General features: G+C 37.3%; 2 protein-coding genes across 2 annotated transcripts; one reads left to right on the forward strand and one right to left on the reverse strand.

Moving 5' to 3' along the window:
* Positions 1-5,246: 5,246 nt before the first annotated feature.
* On the forward strand, positions 5,247-6,896 carry BESB_057980 (uncharacterized protein; the record flags this gene model as incomplete). The annotated part of the gene is made up of 1 exon (XM_029364213.1): positions 5,247-6,896. One exon carries the CDS (start codon positions 5,247-5,249, stop codon positions 6,894-6,896), a length of 1,650 nt encoding a protein of 549 aa, XP_029214955.1.
* A 695-nt stretch (positions 6,897-7,591) lies between these two features.
* On the reverse strand, positions 7,592-8,671 carry BESB_057990 (cytochrome b; the record flags this gene model as incomplete). Its single annotated transcript, XM_029364214.1, has 1 exon — positions 7,592-8,671. One exon carries the CDS (start codon positions 8,669-8,671, stop codon positions 7,592-7,594), a length of 1,080 nt encoding a protein of 359 aa, XP_029214956.1.
* Positions 8,672-11,395: the final 2,724 nt, after the last annotated feature.

Raw genomic sequence — 11,395 nt, forward strand, 5'->3', positions numbered from 1 at the left:
GTCTAAAATATATAACCGATAGTCTCAACTTAGATGCACAGATGGACATAATTAATCCTTGTACGGTTTGTACCTACTTGACTCCTCAGTTTAAGTTAAGGAGTCCTTTGTTTACAGCTTGTACCGTTACTTTCAGGAGCATACCGTTAAATTCGATGATCTTATGTGTTCACTCAAATCGAATAAACAAAGACATTATAGTTCCTAGAATACTGAAGATGACTCCGGTTATGAGATACAGACAACCAAGTTCTTTATGATTGCAGTACACCACCACCCCACTGGACTGCTTAAGACAGCTAAAAGTGTTGGATTTCAATATCACGGTAATCATGTTTGCTTGGAAGCTGTAGTCATTATAACTATTGATTTAGTATAAGCATAGAACCAATCCGGTAGTAAGATATACGATAGTAGCTAATCTACCATATAAGATATAAGTCGCTTGTGGAATAGCACTACCAATAATAATCAAGAAGATCATACTGTATACCCAAATAATTACCCATCCACTGACTACATTTCGAGTCATAAAATGTTGTCGTATCAACATTCGAGTATTCAAAGCTCGAATTTCAGATAAAAGAGCTAAGTTAATGAGAGAGGACATAAATACTAACAAACCACCGGTTTTGGATGGGATTACTTTTAACACCGCATAATATGCTAAAAAGTACCATTCAGGTACGATATGAAGCGGAGTTACAAACCGGTTCACTGGTATGGAGTTATCTGGGTGCGATAATTCAATCAAACCAAAAGCCGTTTGTAAGAAATTAAACCAATTAGATAGGATAGACATTTAGCATCGGTCATTAACATATGAGGATAGAAGGCTACTTTAAGTGCGGAATCAATACCTGCAGGGTTACTAGAACCATTTAAATGTAAATAGAAGATGTGTAATACAATTAGAATGCAACCTACAAAAGGTAATATAAAGTGCAATACAAAGAATCGTTTTAATGTTACATCAGATACATAGTATCCACCGAGTAACCAAGGTACTAAATATGGTATTGGAGAAAGGAGATTAGTAATGACTGTAGCACCCCAGAAACTCATCTGTCCCCATGGTAGTACATAACCGAGGAAAGCAGTGGCTATAGTAAGTAGATATAAAACTAAACCAGACATCCAAGCAGTAGTTAAATAACTATAGCTGGAGTTATACATACCTCGAGACATGTGTATTAAGATACACAAGAAGACGAAAGAAGCAGTTGTTGCATGCAACATCCTAAATTCCCATCCTGCTGCTACCTCTCTAACTAGATGTTGAACACTAGCAAATGCACAAGATGCTTCAGAAGTATATCGGAACGCTAAAGTGATACCTGTAATTATTTGGAGTACAAAGGTAATTGCAACTAAGAAACCAAAGTTATAAGATGAATTTAGATTGAGAGCACACCGATAAAAGACGAGGTGTGCCCGGAATAGACTCATGGAAATTTTGTGTTTCTCGAAACCATGCTAGCACAATAGAACTTCGTTAAATAACTACATATTAAAATGAGCGCATGTAAACTAGTCTTAAACACACCGCTCGTCACGTAACAAATCTCAAATCGTACTGTAGATTTTATATATGTACCGTAACTATAACCATGGTGACATCCAATGTTCACGCTCATGGATTCAGTGTCCAGGACTACCTGGCGCTTAATAACGATTCCGTCTTCCAGCTTCCAAGCAAACATGATTACCGTGATATTGAAATCCAACACTTTTAGCTGTCTTAAGCAGTCCAGTGGGTGGTGTGTACTGCAATCATAAAGAACTTGGTTGTCTGTATCTCATAACCGGAGTCATCTTCAGTATTCTAGGAACTATAATGTCTTTGTTTATTCGATTTGAGTTATACAGTTCTGGATCGCGGATCATTTGTACAGAGACGATAGCTACTTATAATGTGATAATAACGATACATGGCCTAGCTATGATCTTTATGTTCTTAATGCCTGCTTTGTACGGAGGATATGGTAACTTCTTTGTACCAATATATATTGGTGGTTCGGAAGTCGTTTTCCCAAGAACTAACGCGATCTCCTATTTTCTAGTACCATTAGGTTCTGTGTTGTTAACTCAAAGTATTTGTTCCGAGTTTGGTAGTGGTCTTGTTGGACAATGTATCCTCCACTAAGTACTAGCTTGATGGTGTTAAATCCAGAGGCAACTGATTGGATTATCGGAGGTCTTGCAGTACTAGGAATTAGTAGTATTTTAAGTTCTATTAACTTCCTTGGTACTTGCGTCTTCATGGGTTCTAATGCTGGTGCTAAGAACTATATTCTATATATCTGGGCTATCATATTTACTGCCCTTATGTTAGTCTTCACTCTACCTATTCTTACTGGTGGATTAGTTATGATCCTTCTTGATCTACACGTAAACACTGAATTTTATGATTCTATGTATTCTGGTGATAGTGTACTTTATCAACATCTATTCTGGTTCTTCGGACATCCAGAGGTATACATTCTAATTTTACCTGCTTTTGGTGTAGTCTCGCAGACATTATCTATGTATGCTGCTAGATCTGTCTTCGGTGGACAATCTATGATCTTAGCTATGGGTTGTATTTCTATTCTAGGTTCCTTAGTATGGGCACATCATATGATGACAGTCGGTCTAGAGGTAGATACCAGAGCTTATTTCTCTGCTATGACTATTATGATTGCAATTCCTACCGGTACTAAGATTTTCAACTGGTTAGGTACCTATATGGCTAGCCATACAACTACAAGAACTGTAGATCTATGGGCTGCTCTTAGTTTTATCCTATTGTTTACTCTAGGTGGTACTACAGGTGTAGTTATGGTAACGCTGGTATGGATATTGCCCTACATGATACATACTATATTGTAGCTCATTTCCATTTCGTATTATCTCTTGGTGCAGTACTAGCTACTATATGTGGCTTTATCTTCTATAGCAGAGATATGTTCGGAGATACTGTAAATCTATTCCATGTAAATACCGGTGCTTCTCCATATTTAAGCATCTGGTTTGTAGTCTTCTTAGGTAGTATCTTATTAATTTTCATCCCTATGCATATACTTGGTTTCAACGTTATGCCAAGAAGGATACCAGATTACCCTGATTATCTTTGTTATATTAATACATGGTGTTCAATTGGTTCTATATCCACAATAGTTATCATCTTAACTATGCTCTGCTAATGCACTTAACATGATGGTCATGAAAAGCACAAGAGAACTTGGATCCGGTAAACAAAGACCTTCAAGATCTAAACCAGTAGTCCAACTCGTAGTATATACTCCCCAGAAAAAGGTAGTTTATATCAACCTAGGAATCCCATTTTAGTAAGTGTAACATGGAGTCTAGCTTCAGTTGTTATCTGATTGGTATTGCATGCCCTGAGTACGTAAGGAAAAGGAAAGGTTAACCGCTATTTAAACACAACAGTTACCGTAGCTGTAGATGAATGCTAAATCTAGAGTATCTCTCCTAAGACACTGCATAACATATGAATGCTCCTTCCGCCATTCGTTGACTGTGTTTACCACGGGGAATTAGAACAGAATACCAAGTTCTTTGCCTGGAGGTTTGTTACGTTCCGTACAGTTGTAGGTAAAAGGTATGTTAGAGACTTAGACTAGCGTTGGAGCACATTGTTTCATTCGATAGTCCACGCTCAATCTTACCATACATAGTACTTTTATGATCCCAGGCTGGTTTAATAAGTCAAAGTTTAGCCGGGAAGTTAGCGTCTAAAATATATAACCGATAGTCTCAACTTAGATGCACAGATGGACATAATTAATCCTTGTACGGTTTGTACCTACTTGACTCCTCAGTTTAAGTTAAGGAGTCCTTTGTTTACAGCTTGTACCGTTACTTTCAGGAGCATACCGTTAAATTCGATGATCTTATGTGTTCACTCAAATCGAATAAACAAAGACATTATAGTTCCTAGAATACTGAAGATGACTCCGGTTATGAGATACAGACAACCAAGTTCTTTATGATTGCAGTACACCACCACCCCACTGGACTGCTTAAGACAGCTAAAAGTGTTGGATTTCAATATCACGGTAATCATGTTTGCTTGGAAGCTGTAGTCATTATAACTATTGATTTAGTATAAGCATAGAACCAATCCGGTAGTAAGATATACGATAGTAGCTAATCTACCATATAAGATATAAGTCGCTTGTGGAATAGCACTACCAATAATAATCAAGAAGATCATACTGTATACCCAAATAATTACCCATCCACTGACTACATTTCGAGTCATAAAATGTTGTCGTATCAACATTCGAGTATTCAAAGCTCGAATTTCAGATAAAAGAGCTAAGTTAATGAGAGAGGACATAAATACTAACAAACCACCGGTTTTGGATGGGATTACTTTTAACACCGCATAATATGCTAAAAAGTACCATTCAGGTACGATATGAAGCGGAGTTACAAACCGGTTCACTGGTATGGAGTTATCTGGGTGCGATAATTCAATCAAACCAAAAGCCGTTTGTAAGAAAATTAAACCAATTAGATAGGATAGACATTTAGCATCGGTCATTAACATATGAGGATAGAAGGCTACTTTAAGTGCGGAATCAATACCTGCAGGGTTACTAGAACCATTTAAATGTAATAGAAGATGTGTAATACAATTAGAATGCAACCTACAAAAGGTAATATAAAGTGCAATACAAAGAATCGTTTTAATGTTACATCAGATACATAGTATCCACCGAGTAACCAAGGTACTAAATATGGTATTGGAGAAAGGAGATTAGTAATGACTGTAGCACCCCAGAAAACTCATCTGTCCCCATGGTAGTACATAACCGAGGAAAGCAGTGGCTATAGTAAGTAGATATAAAACTAAACCAGACATCCAAGCAGTAGTTAAATAACTATAGCTGGAGTTATACATACCTCGAGACATGTGTATTAAGATACACAAGAAGACGAAAGAAGCAGTTGTTGCATGCAACATCCTAAATTCCCATCCTGCTGCTACCTCTCTAACTAGATGTTGAACACTAGCAAATGCACAAGATGCTTCAGAAGTATATCGGAACGCTAAAGTGATACCTGTAATTATTTGGGTATACAGTATGATCTTCTTGATTATTATTGGTAGTGCTATTCCACAAGCGACTTATATCTTATATGGTAGATTAGCTACTATCGTATATCTTACTACCGGATTGGTTCTATGCTTATACTAAATCAATAGTTATAATGACTACAGCTTCCAAGCAAACATGATTACCGTGATATTGAAATCCAACACTTTTAGCTGTCTTAAGCAGTCCAGTGGGGTGGTGGTGTACTGCAATCATAAAGAACTTGGTTGTCTGTATCTCATAACCGGAGTCATCTTCAGTATTCTAGGAACTATAATGTCTTTGTTTATTCGATTTGAGTTATACAGTTCTGGATCGCGGATCATTTGTACAGAGACGATAGCTACTTATAATGTGATAATAACGATACATGGCCTAGCTATGATCTTTATGTTCTTAATGCCTGCTTTGTACGGAGGATATGGTAACTTCTTTGTACCAATATATATTGGTGGTTCGGAAGTCGTTTTCCCAAGAACTAACGCGATCTCCTATTTTCTAGTACCATTAGGTTCTGTGTTGTTAACTCAAAGTATTTGTTCCGAGTTTGGTAGTGGTCTTGGTTGGACAATGTATCCTCCACTAAGTACTAGCTTGATGGTGTTAAATCCAGAGGCAACTGATTGGATTATCGGAGGTCTTGCAGTACTAGGAATTAGTAGTATTTTAAGTTCTATTAACTTCCTTGGTACTTGCGTCTTCATGGGTTCTAATGCTGGTGCTAAGAACTATATTCTATATATCTGGGCTATCATATTTACTGCCCTTATGTTAGTCTTCACTCTACCTATTCTTACTGGTGGATTAGTTATGATCCTTCTTGATCTACACGTAAACACTGAATTTTATGATTCTATGTATTCTGGTGATAGTGTACTTTATCAACATCTATTCTGGTTCTTCGGACATCCAGAGGTATACATTCTAATTTTACCTGCTTTTGGTGTAGTCTCGCAGACATTATCTATGTATGCTGCTAGATCTGTCTTCGGTGGACAATCTATGATCTTAGCTATGGGTTGTATTTCTATTCTAGGTTCCTTAGTATGGGCACATCATATGATGACAGTCGGTCTAGAGGTAGATACCAGAGCTTATTTCTCTGCTATGACTATTATGATTGCAATTCCTACCGGTACTAAGATTTTCAACTGGTTAGGTACCTATATGGCTAGCCATACAACTACAAGAACTGTAGATCTATGGGCTGCTCTTAGTTTTATCCTATTGTTTACTCTAGGTGGTACTACAGGTGTAGTTATGGGTAACGCTGGTATGGATATTGCCCTACATGATACATACTATATTGTAGCTCATTTCCATTTCGTATTATCTCTTGGTGCAGTACTAGCTACTATATGTGGCTTTATCTTCTATAGCAGAGATATGTTCGGAGATACTGTAAATCTATTCCATGTAAATACCGGTGCTTCTCCATATTTAAGCATCTGGTTTGTAGTCTTCTTAGGTAGTATCTTATTAATTTTCATCCCTATGCATATACTTGGTTTCAACGTTATGCCAAGAAGGATACCAGATTACCCTGATTATCTTTGTTATATTAATACATGGTGTTCAATTGGTTCTATATCCACAATAGTTATCATCTTAACTATGCTCTGCATTAAGTATAGTGGTATCCAGCGTATATTTGAAAAACCAACATTTGTATACAAGCTGTACGAATATCATGACATTCACTTTGGTAGTCGCCTTCTTAATGTTAGTCTGTACGGAATACACGGATCGGATTCTTGTTGGCCTGGCACCTGTTTAGTAACTGGATGAACGCTTTTTACGCCTGGTATGCATGGATAATACTCGACTCTTCTATAGTTTAACCGCTACTGCTGGGACTGTATATTATGTACTTACGGTAGTATATCAAGCCTCTTCTTCCAAATAGATTTCATGGAAAACCTAAAATTCGCATGTTTGATTGACATTTAGCCGCTAATATACAATCATCCAAGATATATTTATCTATCGCAGGTTCGGTCTAATGTCCCGTTATACTATATAGATCACATGGCTTCTGGTACTTTGAGATCATGCTAACGGCGAGAAGGGAAGTGTGTTTCAAAGAAAAGGGATGTTTAGCCGGGAAGTTAGCGTCTAAAATATATAACCGATAGTCTCAACTTAGATGCACAGATGGACATAATTAATCCTTGTACGGTTTGTACCTACTTGACTCCTCAGTTTAAGTTAAGGAGTCCTTTGTTTACAGCTTGTACCGTTACTTTCAGGAGCATACCGTTAAATTCGATGATCTTATGTGTTCACTCAAATCGAATAAACAAAGACATTATAGTTCCTAGAATACTGAAGATGACTCCGGTTATGAGATACAGACAACCAAGTTCTTTATGATTGCAGTACACCACCACCCCACTGGACTGCTTAAGACAGCTAAAAGTGTTGGATTTCAATATCACGGTAATCATGTTTGCTTGGAAGCTGTAGTCATTATAACTATTGATTTAGTATAAGCATAGAACCAATCCGGTAGTAAGATATACGATAGTAGCTAATCTACCATATAAGATATAAGTCGCTTGTGGAATAGCACTACCAATAATAATCAAGAAGATCATACTGTATACCCAAATAATTACCCATCCACTGACTACATTTCGAGTCATAAAATGTTGTCGTATCAACATTCGAGTATTCAAAGCTCGAATTTCAGATAAAAGAGCTAAGTTAATGAGAGAGGACATAAATACTAACAAACCACCGGTTTTGGATGGGATTACTTTTAACACCGCATAATATGCTAAAAAGTACCATTCAGGTACGATATGAAGCGGAGTTACAAACCGGTTCACTGGTATGGAGTTATCTGGGTGCGATAATTCAATCAAACCAAAAGCCGTTTGTAAGAAAATTAAACCAATTAGATAGGATAGACATTTAGCATCGGTCATTAACATATGAGGATAGAAGGCTACTTTAAGTGCGGAATCAATACCTGCAGGGTTACTAGAACCATTTAAATGTAAATAGAAGATGTGTAATACAATTAGAATGCAACCTACAAAAGGTAATATAAAGTGCAATACAAAGAATCGTTTTAATGTTACATCAGATACATAGTATCCACCGAGTAACCAAGGTACTAAATATGGTATTGGAGAAAGGAGATTAGTAATGACTGTAGCACCCCAGAAACTCATCTGTCCCCATGGTAGTACATAACCGAGGAAAGCAGTGGCTATAGTAAGTAGATATAAAACTAAACCAGACATCCAAGCAGTAGTTAAATAACTATAGCTGGAGTTATACATACCTCGAGACATGTGTATTAAGATACACAAGAAGACGAAAGAAGCAGTTGTTGCATGCAACATCCTAAATTCCCATCCTGCTGCTACCTCTCTAACTAGATGTTGAACACTAGCAAATGCACAAGATGCTTCAGAAGTATATCGGAACGCTAAAGTGATACCTGTAATTATTTGGAGTACAAAGGTAATTGCAACTAAGAAACCAAAGTTATAAGATGAATTTAGATTGAGAGCACACCGATAAAAGACGAGGTGTGCCCGGAATAGACTCATGGAAATTTGGTGTGTTCTCGAAACCATGCTAGCACAATAGAACTTCGTTAAATAACTACATATTAAAATGAGCGCATGTAAACTAGTCTTAAACACACCGCTCGTCACGTAACAAATCTCAAATCGTACTGTAGATTTTATATATGTACCGTAACTATAACCATGGTGACATCCAATGTTCACGCTCATGGATTCAGTGTCCAGGACTACCTGGCGCTTAATAACGATTCCGTCTTCCAGCTTCCAAGCAAACATGATTACCGTGATATTGAAATCCAACACTTTTAGCTGTCTTAAGCAGTCCAGTGGGGTGGTGGTGTACTGCAATCATAAAGAACTTGGTTGTCTGTATCTCATAACCGGAGTCATCTTCAGTATTCTAGGAACTATAATGTCTTTGTTTATTCGATTTGAGTGAACACATAAGATCATCGAATTTAACGGTATGCTCCTGAAAGTAACGGTACAAGCTGTAAACAAAGGACTCCTTAACTTAAACTGAGGAGTCAAGTAGGTACAAACCGTACAAGGATTAATTATGTCCATCTGTGCATCTAAGTTGAGACTATCGGTTATATATTTTAGACGCTAACTTCCCGGCTAAACTTTGACTTATTAAACCAGCCTGGGATCATAAAAGTACTATGTATGGTAAGATTGAGCGTGAACATTGGATGTCACCATGGTTATAGTTACGGTACATATATAAAATCTACAGTACGATTTGAGATTTGTTACGTGACGAGCGGTGTGTTTAAGACTAGTTTACATGCGCTCATTTTAATATGTAGTTATTTAACGAAGTTCTATTGTGCTAGCATGGTTTCGAGAACACACCAAATTTCCATGAGTCTATTCCGGGCACACCTCGTCTTTTATCGGTGTGCTCTCAATCTAAATTCATCTTATAACTTTGGTTTCTTAGTTGCAATTACCTTTGTACTCCAAATAATTACAGGTATCACTTTAGCGTTCCGATATACTTCTGAAGCATCTTGTGCATTTGCTAGTGTTCAACATCTAGTTAGAGAGGTAGCAGCAGGATGGGAATTTAGGATGTTGCATGCAACAACTGCTTCTTTCGTCTTCTTGTGTATCTTAATACACATGTCTCGAGGTATGTATAACTCCAGCTATAGTTATTTAACTACTGCTTGGATGTCTGGTTTAGTTTTATATCTACTTACTATAGCCACTGCTTTCCTCGGTTATGTACTACCATGGGGACAGATGAGTTTCTGGGGTGCTACAGTCATTACTAATCTCCTTTCTCCAATACCATATTTAGTACCTTGGTTACTCGGTGGATACTATGTATCTGATGTAACATTAAAACGATTCTTTGTATTGCACTTTATATTACCTTTTGTAGGTTGCATTCTAATTGTATTACACATCTTCTATTTACATTTAAATGGTTTCTAGTAACCCTGCAGGTATTGATTCCGCACTTAAAGTAGCCTTCTATCCTCATATGTTAATGACCGATGCTAAATGTCTATCCTATCTAATTGGTTTAATTTTCTTACAAACGGCTTTTGGTTTGATTGAATTATCGCACCCAGATAACTCCATACCAGTGAACCGGTTTGTAACTCCGCTTCATATCGTACCTGAATGGTACTTTTTAGCATATTATGCGGTGTTAAAAGTAATCCCATCCAAAACCGGTGGTTTGTTAGTATTTATGTTATCAACATGTCAATGAAATATCAACAACGATGAAACTTATTTGGTTAACATAACAACATAGAAGGTAAAGCTGGATTACGTTCAAACTTTACACTGGATACGTTTCAATGTTAACTTACTAAATACCATGGGAGCGAAGAGAATCTAATATGTAACTCCGTTCATGGAAATCAAAAGAGCTTTCACTGATTGTATTTATGAAACGTGATTAGTTCACCTAGCCAACACGATCCGGTTGTTTGGGAATAATATCCCTATTTAAGGGATTGATATGTGCTACAATAACACAGTCGGTACGAAGTCGAAACAAGGTAGTTGATGGTGAACCAGTGGCTGAACAAACCTTTTTATTGATTATGCTGACTTTAGTCCCGAGAAACTACAGTTCTGCTTAAACTGAGGAGTCAAGTAGGTACAAACCGTACAAGGATTAATTATGTCCATCTGTGCATCTAAGTTGAGACTATCGGTTATATATTTTAGACGCTAACTTCCCGGCTAAACTTTGACTTATTAAACCAGCCTGGGATCATAAAAGTACTATGTATGGTAAGATTGAGCGTGGACTATCGAATGAAACAATGTGCTCCAACGCTAGTCTAAGTCTCTAACATACCTTTTACCTACAACTGTACGGAAACGTAACAAACCTCCAGGCAAAGAACTTGGTATTTCTGTTCTAATTCCCCGTGGTAAACACAGTCAACGAATGGCGGAAGGAGCATTCATATGTTATGCAGTGTCTTAGGAGAGATACTCTAGATTTAGCATTCATCTACAGCTACGGTAACTGTTGTGTTTAAATAGCGGTTAACCTTTCCTTTTCCTTACGTACTCAGGGCATGCAATACCAATCAGATAACAACTGAAGCTAGACTCCATGTTACACTTACTAAAATGGGATTCCTAGGTTGATATAAACTACCTTTTTCTGGGGAGTATATACTACGAGTTGGACTACTGGTTTAGATCTTGAAGGTCTTTGTTTACCGGATCCAAGTTCTCTTGTGCTTTTCATGACCATCATGTTAA

The sequence above is a fragment of the Besnoitia besnoiti genome, assembly GCF_002563875.1.
Source record: "Besnoitia besnoiti strain Bb-Ger1 chromosome Unknown contig00041, whole genome shotgun sequence".
NCBI classification, from domain to species: domain Eukaryota; phylum Apicomplexa; class Conoidasida; order Eucoccidiorida; family Sarcocystidae; genus Besnoitia; species Besnoitia besnoiti.